Raw genomic sequence first — 13,771 nt, 5'->3', positions numbered from 1 at the left:
GACATATCTTTACGACATTTGTAGTACGAAAGTATCATTATATCACCAAGCATGCATTTAGATGATGATCAAATGGATACGCATGCCTGCCTTGGATAATATAAACCTTGCTCTTTGTGAAACTACGGTATGTTGATTGTCACGTGCATGGTTTATCCACGATGATCGTGTAGTTTGCCATCCATCAACGAAACAAATTTACGATCAATTCTGAAAAATTATATACACGCATAAATAAATAAATAAATAAAATAAAATAAATGACCCAAGTTTATCTCTTGAAACGAGGAATGTAAAATGGAGACTGATGCGTGTGTCATAAAAGTAATTAATTAATGAAGAGAGCGCAGAAAATTATATAAAAATAATTAAAGTATGGTACGTGCAATATATGTGTACTCCGGGAACAGGTAAACTTTCTCGCACGGGCTCACGCAATCATTTGAAAGTTTCTCGTTGATGGTAGAATAGTTGACTCGTGGCAATTTTATAGGAAATTTTTAAACATTTTCTCAAAGTTCTATCCAAATCTGTGGTTGGTGGGGCTCACCTAACACAGGAACTTGAGGTGGCTTTTGTGGAATGGATCGAATGCAGCCTACTGAAACTTTTCTAAAGATTAGTAGGGTATGGTGTCGTGTCAGTTCAATACATCTGGCTTAATAAGAGGAAGGAAATAGGGTTGGTCTTTTGTGAAAGTGCCAAAAATAGTCTATAGTCGAAAATCTTTTTTCTCGATTTCTATCTCAGCCCTAAAGGGCGCATCGAATATTGTTCAGCTTTTCAAGCGGCTTATCTCTTGCCTTTTCATTCAGAGCTCAATCAGATCTATTTTTATACTCAAGATGAGGGGCTGATCTCAGTTGTTGGAGAAGATCTGGATTCTAATTTTGATCTCCAATTAGCCGATCTAAAGCACATGCTTGATTGATTGATTTGAAAATGAAAAATATGTAGTGGACTAATCAGAACCAAGCAAGAAATGAGTTATGACACCAATAGCTAGGGGTTCGCAGACCCGTTTGCTTATGTAATTCTTATTTTACTTATGTATGCAGGTAGCCAACTTCGAAGTATCAAATTTGGAATTCTTAGCTCTAGTCAAAAATAAAGTCAAGTTATAATAATTTATACGGTAGCACTGAATGACTACGGCCCTAACAAAAGCAAGTGGATCCTGACCAAATCTTACGACGCAATGCCTGACTCCAATCGAAGACTTCTTCGTGGATGGGACTTGCCAACCTTTGGTTATGCGTGAACCAGAACGATCTCCTGCATGGAGACAACTTGGACCATCTTGCCAGAGCTAATGCTGTTGTCTTGCTCGGGGAAAACCAAAGGCTTGGCTTGTAAACAGAAACTCAGAAAGGGACAACTTCCCTTGCTTCATTTCTCTTATCATCCCATCCCTATCTTTTCAGAGCGCTTGTGCATACTAAAACACAAAACAGCTCTTGGAACTGAGGTGTTTCTCAAACAAAGGTAAGTATTCTCACTTGTATCAGAGTAATGCCTGTTGCCATCTACCATTAGAGATGAGAATGCCAACAGGTTGGGTTGGTAATTAATGTCGTTGTGGTTTGGGTACTGATGACCTGAATTTGAGCCTTGTCCTCACCCCGAATTTAGCCGGACTTCCTCTTAATGTCATGAACCTGATGCACTACGGGAGTAGGTGAAATCCCTGTAGATCAGTCCATTAGACTTAAGTACCAAAATTGTTTTGATTTGTCTTGGTCAGATATAGCTATTGCTCTACAGTCTAGAACAATCAACATGGACAACGTATACAACCGAGAAGTTTGAAACTAGCCAGTTTTGATTGAATTAGTTAATTAGCTATTATGTCCTGAAAGAAAAGCACAGTTAAAGCCACTTCCTCATTCTACATGCTTATTCTTTCTCTTTAGTTTTTTAGTTTCTTGTATTTAATATATCTTGGGAGGTCAAATAGAAGGATCCCTAGCTTGCCAAGGTGCAAGATCATATAAAGTCTGTGTCTATCTAGATATAACCCCAAATAGCTCCACCAGTCCTATTGCAATACAACCTCCAATTGTACCACATGTAGTTGTTTTCCAAATAGCAGAGGTTATGACAGCTTAAACTAAATCTTATCTAGTTTATCCTATTAGTCAAATAATGTTATATATACTAGAGACCGCAAAAGCCACTTGATCTAGGGATTATTATTGTATTTTAAGAATTAATCCCAACAGTTCATTTATATGAACAAACGATTTTGTATCTGCTCCAAAATCAATAGAGATATTCCCAGTTTCATGATTGGATTATCCTAAAATCGCAATCATATTATTGACTGAACCATGACCTATTGAAAAATCTTGTGATCTACTGTGAGGGAAAAAAATTCAAGACTTGAGAGTCTGAAAAACTTGCTGGACTCCCATCCTTTCATTGAAAAAAAAAAAATGGTCACTCACGACTCTTAATTTATTGGCTTGATAGAAGGGTATCAAGTGGTGCAATTGGTAAAACCTCTTGAGGAGCTGGTTCCTAGTCAGCTCTCATAGATGGATGGATATGCATAGATATAGGTATAGATACAGATGATGTCGATATCGATATAGATATAGATATAGAATTGATTGAGTTTACAACTCTTTTTTGTGCACAAAATGCTACATACAAAAAGGACACGTTCTACTTTAGGCATAAGACCTATTTAGACACGGCAACCAAGAAAGTTAGCTATTTATGCAACTCTCTACTATTTGTCAATCAAACCCATGGAATTGGTAGATCATTTGTCATATTATAATAACATTGGCAAGAGAGGAAGTCATATCCATTTATATTTATCATAACTCTCTAGAAGTTGCTGAGGACAATCAAGTTACAAGTAAGACATTAGTTGTAGAGCAATTTTCAAGACTTAAATGGAACAATGGATATTCTTCAACCGGGAACAAAAAAAAAAAGGGTCAACTTCTAGTATTTTGAGTTGATTAAAAATATCAGCAATGCAATTGGTAAACCCTTGGTATGCAGGACCTTCCATTCTTAATGGTGTTTTCACCCAAGATTTCCCCATCCTACTTAGAAAAAATATTGAATTGAGGAGTTACCGCACAAAATGCTACATATAAAAGCAACCGCAGTCTTCTTCAGGCATAAGACCAGCTTAGGCACGCAACCAAGAAAAGTTAGCTACTTGTGCTATCGTCTATTATTTGGCAATTACTACCTTTTTCAACCATGGTCAAGCAATTACAACCCAGGGAACTCCTAATTTATTGAGTTGATAGGGACTGCTTGCACATGAGCGCAGACAGTTACATCACTATCAAGAAAAATATAGGCAAAAGAAACTAAAGACTGTTGGATTCGTAAAAACTCTTCAGAATGCTGAGCAGCCAGGTCCACCCTTCTTATCGCATCAGATGGAGAAAAATAGGCTGCTTGTACCCTCGTCTACTCTTTTGCAATCCCTAGTTTTTTCAGACATGGTCAAGGGGAGCTGATGGCAGGCATAAAGAATCACAGCTTGGATATCCAAATCGGCTGGTCTGCCGGCTAACGTTGACCAATCAAATTGGCACATCTTTTTGTCAAATTTTAGTACGATATGCAAGCGAGACAATCATTTCCGTTATTTTTTTTTTTTATCAATACTCAGTAGAAGGTGCCGATTACAATCGCGACAGCCAGTAGGTCATTAGTTGTGAAGCAGCTTTCAAGGCTTATGTAACCATGGATTCCTTCTTTTTGTTTTTTTTGGCAAGCAAGAGAGATTGACTCGATGAGATTAACAAAGACTTCCCTTAGAATTAATAAATCTATTGATCCATCTATTGCATGCAAAAATGCTGCTCTTGTTTTTGGCATCATATCATTCATAACTTCACTGCAGCAGTAAGACCACCATTCTTTGACACAATTTGATTAAGGGAAAAAATTCTGGGGAAAAGAATTTGGACAAGTAACATTCCTGCTTCTGCTACCAATGCCAACTCTCGAACATGCAATGTGTTGCACTTCCGGTTGATTGCTAGCCTGTGATTTCCCCACCCTTCTGAAACCAATATCCCCAATAACGAAGGTATAAATCCAAAAATATCCCAGTGCGAGGGTCAGAAACCCCTACTACTTCTGAGTACGCAAAACTAACACACACCTTGAATCAGCACTGAAGGTCATGAAACAACATGTACGATGAAACAAGAAAAGAAATTTAGGTCACCGAAGTCCTGAGAAAAACATAGACCAAGTTTACATTGGTAGTTTGCACAACAGTGGAAACTCTAATTCAAACGCTGCAGCCTAAAAAGTAAAGGCGATGTGATCTTTATTTGCATACATGTCCATCACTATAATGCTAAAAGAGTAATCAGTACATAACCAGTGCAAAATTTCACGAGAGTGCAAGCACAGTGAAGAACTGCAAACCTTGTATGATTTGGTGGTAGATAAGGATCTCACATTTCAAACAAGTCTGCAAAGCATGAGGCTTTGTCCTCTTTCTGCTGATGCCTAGTCTGCTCTTGATTGGCCTGCACGAGATGACAGAATGATGCCAACAATGAGGCCATACAGGGCCAACGCTTCGGCAAAGATGAGGATAAGGATCATTCCAACAAAAAGTTTGGGCTGTTGCGCATTGGCTCTGCAAAACAATTAAAACAAACCGCAGCAAATTTCAAAAGCTATACAAGTGGTAAACCATGTCCAGCACCAACATGAAATAAAAAGAATTGGCATCATTTTGGTCCAAATAATGCACTATCACCCCAAATACTATATATTTTCATTAGAAAAGGCCAGGGCCGTTTCAAAACCAGTTTTGTAGGGTAAACGTGAAAAATTTTAAAACCTAAGTTGTCTAAACTCCTAACTGTAATAAATTTCCTGACAAATGGTTGCTGGAATTTATCGAGCAGTCCTATTTGTTCGGTTAGCAAAACAATCAGTTGGGCTTCCTTCCATGAATCAATCATCACAAAATAAGTTAATAATCTAGTACAGGGGCTTCGTTCCCCAACCACTGACCGGTGACAGTTATTCCCACCTTTTGCCTGAATCAATCAGCCAAATGCAATATTGAATTTTCACATACCTAGAAATACAACATGATGCAATATTGAATTTTCACGTACCTAGGAAATACAACATGAACTCAAAAGATGGGAGAAGATGATGTGTTTCTTCAATGCACAAGCTCCAACAACTGTCAGTTAAAGTATCCCGAGAACTCCTTGTTCACCAGAGCAGTCAATAATGTGGTACTTCCTAGGATTTCCAACCATCACTAACCCTTGAAAACCAACTGTTTATTAATGTTGCACAAATTCCAGAAAGCATCCCTTTGTTTATCTCCTCTAAACACTGCTTCAGATCTGTCTAGGTCGGAGAGGGGGTAGCACCACAGAATAGAGCAAGGTCCGCCGTACCGGTACCGGTCGGCGTACCGGTGGCCGGCCGGACCGGTACGGTACCGGTCCGGTCCGGTCCGTACCGGCCGGTACCGGTCCCGTACCGGCCGGTACTCGGTGGTTTCAAAAACCACAGCGCCGCGTTCTAAAAAAAAAAAAATCATACCGGTGCGAACCGGCTGGTTCGCACCGGTACGAGGCCGGTACCGGCCGGTACGGGCGCCGAACCGGCCGGTACGGGCGCCGAACCGGCCGGTACGCACCCGTACCGGCCGGTTTGGATAAAAAACCGGAAAATACCGGTTTTTTATCCATTCCGGTACCGGTCCACGGCCGGACCGGTACGTACCGGCCCGTACCGGCCGGTACGGACCGGTACGGCATTCCATGGAATAGAGTGTTCATTAGCTAGCAGACTTCTTTTTCCTTTTATCCCCTTGGGGTATTCCCTATTGTGGGATTTGGTTTAGAAAATTCATAAAATCATAACTTCATTAGACCAAAAAATTACGAAATTTTGATCTTAGCTGATACTGCTTGCAATGATTTGTGGGTTATAAAATCTTACAAAGCTATAAGAAACTATTGATTTTTTTTTGACACCCAAATGCAGCCCAAGCTTGATCATGCTACTCTCATGGAGAAAGAGTTTCACAAAGGAAAATGAAATGATGATGCCTGACAATAGAAGATGAGAGCGCTGTGCATTGAAACAATTTCCTTCACTTATCAATTTTTCAGGTCATAGTCATATCAACTTAGGAACATTTAAGGTTCTCAAGCTGATTGAAATAGGCTCATTTGGTTAGATTCAAAATTATGCTTGATTAAATAATAAACAACCTGAATTTGATGTCGAACTTCAAGCTTGAAATTACATTCAAGCCAAGCTTAAAAAATAAGAGGTCTTTGGCAGCAAAAAAAAAAGAAAGTGATTAGGGCTGCAAGCATTCTATTTTGTCAATTATTGCACATGACAAAGTAGATCATGCATTCAATTGGTTCTCCAATTTCATTAAGAATTGTGAAAAGATCTTGGATAGGAAAGTTTTCATATAGAAGGACTAACAATATCTTAAACATGTTACAATCAATGAACATATTTGAAGGGTGATATATCAGGAGACAGGAGACAGTGGTCTGCTAGCATCCTCCAAATTGGAGTGGAAAATTAAGGGCTAGGATAACTTACTAGGCAGCTTTTTCAGAATCAAGAAGAAATTGAGCACAGGGTCTTGCTATGTTGATAATTCTAAATTTCCTTTGCCCACAAGCAATGAGGCAAATACTGCATTTCTATCTCCTCCAGCAAAATACCGATGATCCATCTCAATGCCTTGTCCTTCATTCATGGATACAATACTTAGATTCTGTTTTGTCTTTGAAATAATCGATGCTTCCATAGATTCTGTTTTTGTCTTCGAAATCATCGATGTTTCCACCATCTAAATCTCGCCAACCTCAATGAATGCATGATGAAGATTCTCAATCACCCAACAAATCCTCCCTCCAACTAGATATTGTCTTTTGACAAAAGCTCAACTTTCTCAGGAACATATACATTTTTGTTTCATCCTGTAGATGTCATGACTCAACACTTAAATCCCCATTGTTCAAGCTAAATTCAACTAAACTTGAAAAATTGGGCCCTAATCCTTCATTTTCTTGTCCAAAGATAATCAAATTGAGGAATCATAATGTTGACTGCTTGACAAAATAAACAAGACGCTTCTAGGAAAAAGTCTATGAAGATGCATAGATAAGTTATTCGGCAGCAAATAGAAGGAAAAGATATAGGTGCTGCAAAATATTATTTTTTGCCAATTATTAGATAGGGCAATCTGGTTTAAGTTATGTGAATTGGGAAAAGAAGGATAAGTTGTGGTTTGGGAAGAATTCCTTGTTAAGTGCTTGTTAATATAGAGGGAATAACCACATTTATGCCATATGAGAATTAACAGAGATGCTTGATATTAAGGCTTAAGTGACCTGATAGCTCTGAAGAGACTTGATACAGATGGAAACAGAGGGCTCAAGTGATATCAGGCAATCTGTTTTTGGATTGGGCTCAGTTTCTCAAAAATCATTATCCTAGACTCATCGAGCATTGGTAAATTTCCTTCCTACTACCATGCTTGTTATCTATCTGTTGCAGAAGAAAGAATAATTTCAAATTAAGCTAACCTATAATGGCTTTATATCAATCTGGCGACATGCCCGAATACAACTCATTTTTATGCCACAATGTTCCTGAACTATTCATGTTTGTTTGCCGACATGCCTAAGTCTGATAATGACCTAAGTCCAGCTTGTATTGAGCTCGATCATGTTTATTATGCTTGGTCATGCTCAAACCCTGAAATGAAAACCGGTAGGCCCATATCAAGCTCATCCATTTTCGGTTCCAACTTGGGTCTAATTTTGACTCAAAATGACCCCAATCTGGTTAATAAAATCAGTTCAGCTGTAAATTGTATCCTACTCGGCTTCCGCAATGTCTAAGCCCTTGTAAGATCCCTATCATTTTATATTTTAAACGATACCAAACGCTCCATGTGCTAGAATTCCAGTGGAATGATTATATTCTATATTTTAAAAGATAAAATAATAAGATTGTTAAGGACGAGAAAGCTATGAGGATTATAAAGACTTCAGTTCTTTTCTGTGACATCACTAAGAGGTACACCAGTCAGAAGGACTTTAGTTCACTTCAAAAGTTTGATGATGAGCCGTGGTACAAGAAAAGGAGCCAAAAGGTAGAGTTCCACATATCTTCTTCCTTCTAAAGTGATGACAGGAGCTAATATGGAATGGTCCACATACTTCTTATTTTCCAAGCAGTGGTGTAATGTTGTACAACCTCCTCACTTTGCTTGGAAACGTGTTTGTATATTCAAAAACTTCTCTCATTCGAGAGCTTCTAAACAAAAGATAAGAGATGAGACAAGTGAACAGGATAAAATTCATCTCTTTATTAGTCTTTGTCATTGACACATGGTTTCATAAACATGTGGAGCTAGCATCTATGAAGCATACAAAATGGCATAACGGGAGAGACACTTACCGGTGTTTGGCAGCCATAAAGGATCTTACAATACTATGCTTAAAGGTTGCACGATTGACGAGGAAAACAAGGATAAAACTCACAAATTCAGTATGCTGCCAATATTTTCTTTTATTTATCATGATGTTGAAAAAGCCATAAAAATGACATGATCAGTGCGCTGAGTTTTCTTTTCGTAACATGCTATGTAAATTTAAATATGTCAATATCAATGCAATGATTTATGAAGAAACATGTTGTGCTATATTTATTTTTTTCTATGATGCTTAAAATCATGTACGATTAAATATTACTCTTTAAATGTTCATATAGTTTTATTATATGAATTAAAGAATCAAAGGAATCTCTACACCAACTTCAGTCAAGGGTAGTTCCTTAGAAGGTAATTAACGGTAGCATTTTTTTGGGCTATTGGGAAAGGTTCCCCACATAATGGTAGCCTTCTTTTTTAGTAGCCTAGTAGAAAGCTACTGTTAATTAACTTCCAATGAAGTACCATTGATTAAAAGACCATGCAGAGATTTCTTTATTATGTAATTAATGCAACAAAACATATGAATATTTTTGACGAGCAGTATTTTAAACTTGCATGATTTTAGACAACAAGAAATATAAATAAATAAATAAATCAAAACATGTTTTTTATAAACCACTGCATTGAATTTTTGTTAATGCATTTAAGTTTACATGCCATGTTACAAAAAATTCAAAATAAAGATGATGCCGCTTTCGAGCTTTTACATTATGAGGAATAAAAGAGCATAAAAAATGCATGATGCCATACCGAATTTGCAATATCATGAGTCCTTGCCTCGTCAGTTGCAATACCTCACATAGCTGCATAAAAGTCCTCAACTACCCACATTTGTTTCCTCCATTCACAATTTTGTCAGCCCGCTGGATTTTGGCTCCACTTGTATATATAGGGAAGCCTCACATTGATTATAGGGATTTATCTTGTTCTTTAGATAGACTTTATCCTGTTCTTTTTGAGATATCGCTCACCTCATGAGAACTTTGTGGAATACAAACACATTAGGTGAGCGAAGAGAGACCACTCAAAAAGCTCGTACACCATCCTACTTCCTGCCATTGTTTTAAAAATAAGAAGTCGACCAAACTTCACCCTTATAGCTTCTTATCCTTATTCCACTCCCTCGATACATCTTCAACTTTAAACAAAAGCAATGAATTTCTACGTGGTGTACTTCTCAATGATGACAAGGAAAAGAACACTTAAAACCTTAGTATTCATGGTTTTCTCATCATTGATATCCAAGTCAACGAGCCCGAATTAACCGTCATGCAAATATGCACCAATCCTAAAATGGTGTGACGTATGACATGGCTAGATGTTGCACCAATCTCTCTCTCACTAAATTTCTTCCCCCTCATTTTTTTTGTCCTTTCATATTTCTTATCCATGAAATTTCCCCCTCTATACATGATCATCCAAATGAACAAGTAGGGGGCGAGAGAGGTCCAACTGGAAAGGAATTTTGGGTTCAGGTAGAGAGAGATAAAGAAAGAGATCGATATATGTGCCTTTTTCCTTTTTATTGAGTGAAAGATATTTTGGAATTAAATGAAGGTTTTTAAGGAAAAAGTGACAAACATAATCCAAATAAGAATATTCTAAAATTCAAAACTCCTATCTTTCAATGTGGAATAGACATACTATACCATATTAGAGAAACAAGAGTTTTCAATTTTAGAATATTTCCGTTTAGATTCCATCTGTCATTTTTTCCCTAGAAAGCCCTCCACTTAACTCCAAAATACCCTCCAATCAATTAAGAAAGAGGAAAAATGCAGCCACTGGATCTCCCTCTTGATTTCATCTCTCCCTGCAAATACCACCCAGTAAACCTCTCTCGTATACAGACTTTAGAGATGGGAAAATGAAGAAAAAAGAGAAAAAAAACAAAGGAAGGATATCTTGGAGAGAGGGAGGTTATATTTTAAAAAAAGAATCTTTTACTTACTTTCCCACTCTCCTGTGCTCCTAAAATATTCCTTTGTATCCCTCACCAGCATTACCTTCCTCTATTTCTAGTTTTTAAAATTTTCATGTTTATGTTATTTGTACTTTCATCTTTATATATTTTTTCATGTTATCTTTTTCTATTTCATCTTATTTATTATTTCATTTTTCAATTTTATATTATTCTATTTTCTTTTCTATTTTGCATGTTTGTTGTATGTCATTTTATTTTTTTCCTCAATTGTGCATTTTGCATGCTTATGTGCTCCTTTTTTTCTATTTCTCTTGATCTTTGACAACTGGTATGAAAACATTTAACAATTATCCTCTATTCTAGAAAATAAAATCCTTTTTGTCATCTCATTTCAAATTATTCCTTGTTTAATTATATCAGAAAATGTAATATCTTCGAAATGGAGCAATAAAAAAATGATCTTCATCAATCACAAAACTTAGTCCTCAAGGATGTTGAAAATTGTTGTAGAATAGCTAGTCTTCCAATTGTAAATCAATAAGATTGATCAAGGATCAAAATTGATATGCCTAAGGTCAACATATAAATACAATGTAATGAAAATGTTTTTCACTTTGCATGTTATACTTGTTACAATAAAGAAAAGAGTTTTGAATTTTCCCATTCAAATTCCATCTGTCACTTTATTTTCTCAAAGTACTCTTCACTTGATTCCAGAAATCATTCACATGTTACAAAAATAAAAAGTAACAATCCAATTCTCTCTCTTAATTTCCATTTCCCATCCAAGTCCAATCCCACCCAATCTCACTCTCTCTCTCTCATTGATTAGGATGATCAAGCAAAGAGAGATTTAGGAATAAGCAAAGGAAAGGGCAAAAAGAATCAAGCAGAGAATCATAGCGAGAGAGAGAGAGAGAGAGAGAACGTAAATAGGGTGACTTTCTCTTTGTATCCCTCATTAATCTCTTTATTTTGTGTTTTATTTTCTTATATTTTTATTTTTCACTTTAATTATCATGTATTTTTTGTTTTTAAAATGTTTTATTTTAAATTTTTTACTTTTATCTTACGCTGGTCTGTCTTCTTTCCCAAACATGCACTGCACTACACACTATCCATTCTCCAGAGTCTCGCAGGCCCTTCTTCAACATTTTTCATGTTACTAAAAAAAAAGAAATAGAAACTTGGTTACATGTTTTGGACTGAATCAATAGGTGCACTGGTATTTTCAGAAAGTGATAAATGATTTCACAGAGAAGTCAATTTTTTTTAAGTATAATAGGAGTGCATTGGTTAACCTAGGGACAAATTAATTAGTGTCTTGTTGGGTATTGGTGATTGTATGAACACAATCTAACAAATCAAGCCACCAAGATCGCGGTTGAAGGATCATCAAACCATAAATTTGCCCTTTTTATATACAGTCCCATTCAGATGAATTTAAACCAAACATCCCTCACGCACATCTTGCAACAGAGTAAAAATCTCACAATGAATAAGGATGGCTTAGAAATGAAAGAGAAAGAGAGGCATATCAGTGCAGTGAACGGTTTAAAGTAAAGCAACACAAATTTGCCTTCTTTATTTCAACATCCAATCATAATTCATCAAAAAGATCATGCTATGGATCACTAGCATAAACCCAGCGATCAAATCGTATCCTTTATGGTTAATCTGAAAACCAATCCGGCAGCATAAGAAGCTTTTTGTTTCACATCCATCTATAATCACTCAAAAAAAAATATCATAGCACGGATCCCGAGTGAAAACCCAATAATTAAAATCTTAAATTTAACCTAAAAGAAGCCGACAGCTTTTTAGAGAGAGAGGGAGAGAGAATTTCCAGCAGCCTGACTTGAAAAGGAACAAATATATAGACCAAGATTAGGACAATTTCCTAATCTTCACAAAAACCTTATAAAATAAAAAGAAAATAGCAGCGGATCTCAAAAGAGAAAGACGATATTATTGATTGGTACCTGACGCCGGCGTCGCCGACGATGCCGATAGCCATGCCGGCGGAGAGGCCGGCGAGGCCGCAGGCGAGGCCGGAGGAAAGGTGGGCGTAGCCGTCGAAGAGGTAGTAGGACTTGGCCTTGGGGTTGATCCCGGTGCTGATGATGACGGCGATGATGAGGCCGTATATCCCCAGCACCCCCGCCATCACCACCGGCACGATCGACTTCATCACCAGCTCCGGCCTCATCACCCCCATCGACGCCACCCCCACCCCGCTCTTCGCCGTCCCGTACGCCGCCCCCATACCTGTAAATCAGAGAGTCCACCAAGCCAACGGCTCAGATCAGATCCAATTCATCATCATCACAAGAAGAAGAAGAAAGAAACGAGAGAAGACATGGATTATTGTTGTTATTCTTACAGGAGAAGACGAGGGCGGCCGCGGCGCCGAGGAAGCCGAAGAAGGGGGCGGTCTCGTCACCGCTGAAGCTGGACATCTTCGAACGCGAGAGGGTTGAGAGGCGGTGAACGGATCTGGAGACGCTTCTCTTTTCTTTTTCCTTCCAAAGGGGCAGGAAGAGGAGCGGAGAAGAAAAGAGCACCGGAAAACGGATCGGAATTCTCCTTTTTATTTTTCAATTGTGGAAAAAAATAATAAATTGTTTGTCCGTGGGCGGCTATGCAACTTGCAAGGAGGGTTCCAGTTTGCGGCCCTCCGCGGGACAGCGTAAGGAATCGGACAGCTTGATTTTGACGGCAGGTGATGGGCCGAAATCCTGGCGGACGAGAAGGGGAACTCGTGTAACACGTAGCAATGAAAAAAAAAAGTTTGAATTGTTACTGGCGCACGCACAGTGCACGTGAAGCTATGAAAAATCGGGCGTCGGATTTGGGACCGAGTGACCGACGTTATCACTCTTCGACTCGCTTGGTAAATAATTTTACCACACTGAATTTTTTTTCTTTAAAAAAAAAAGTTGATTCTTGGATATATATATATATATATATATATATGAAAAATAATTTTTATATATATGGTTGATAAAAATGATATAAAAAATATTTTTAGAATAAATTATATTTGGCTAAGCATATATTTTTTTGAAAAAATTACATAAAATATATATTATGCCCTTAATGAGTTATAAAATATTACATGCATAATTTTAATAGTTATTTTAAAATATTTAAATATAAAAATATTATAAAATAGGTATTAAAAAATATTTATTAGGTTGGGTTTTTAGAATTCTAACAATTTTCTAATAGTTAGATAATTTCCTTATATGGTGTTAATTATTAATAGGTATTAATATTTTTAATATTAAAATTATCATAATTCTTCTACATCGTCGTAATTTTTAATAGTATATTTTTAATAATTTAAGATA

The 13,771-nt window shown here is 37.2% G+C and overlaps 1 protein-coding gene across 1 annotated transcript; it reads right to left on the bottom strand.

Annotated features, from left to right (window-relative positions):
* Positions 1-4,178: 4,178 nt before the first annotated feature.
* On the bottom strand, positions 4,179-13,108 carry LOC103718497 (V-type proton ATPase 16 kDa proteolipid subunit). Its single transcript, XM_039122238.1, has 3 exons — positions 12,802-13,108; positions 12,401-12,686; positions 4,179-4,630 (listed from the first exon to the last, which is right to left on the bottom strand). The coding sequence occupies exons 1-3, from the start codon at positions 12,875-12,877 to the stop codon at positions 4,498-4,500; spliced, it is 495 nt and encodes a 164-aa protein (XP_038978166.1). The 5' UTR covers positions 12,878-13,108; the 3' UTR covers positions 4,179-4,497.
* Positions 13,109-13,771: the final 663 nt, after the last annotated feature.

This window comes from Phoenix dactylifera, chromosome 2 (genome assembly GCF_009389715.1).
Source record: "Phoenix dactylifera cultivar Barhee BC4 chromosome 2, palm_55x_up_171113_PBpolish2nd_filt_p, whole genome shotgun sequence".
In the NCBI taxonomy this organism is placed as follows: Eukaryota; Viridiplantae; Streptophyta; class Magnoliopsida; order Arecales; family Arecaceae; genus Phoenix; species Phoenix dactylifera.
Note: the sequence above shows the minus strand (reverse complement) of the source record. Positions and strands in the feature narration are given on the sequence as shown.

What these genes read in the sequence shown, in the direction of transcription:
- LOC103718497 (XM_039122238.1), bottom strand. Translation starts at nt 12,877, where the DNA reads ATGTCCAGCTTCAGCGGTGACGAGACCGCCCCCTTCTTCGGCTTCCTC. An exon ending in GGCCGCCCTCGTCTTCTCCT is followed by an intron (nt 12,687 to 12,801) that starts GTAAGAATAACA and finishes TCTGATTTACAG; the next exon opens with GTATGGGGGCGGCGTACGGG. An exon ending in GTCGGCGACGCCGGCGTCAG is followed by an intron (nt 4,631 to 12,400) that starts GTACCAATCAAT and finishes ATTGTTTTGCAG; the next exon opens with AGCCAATGCGCAACAGCCCA.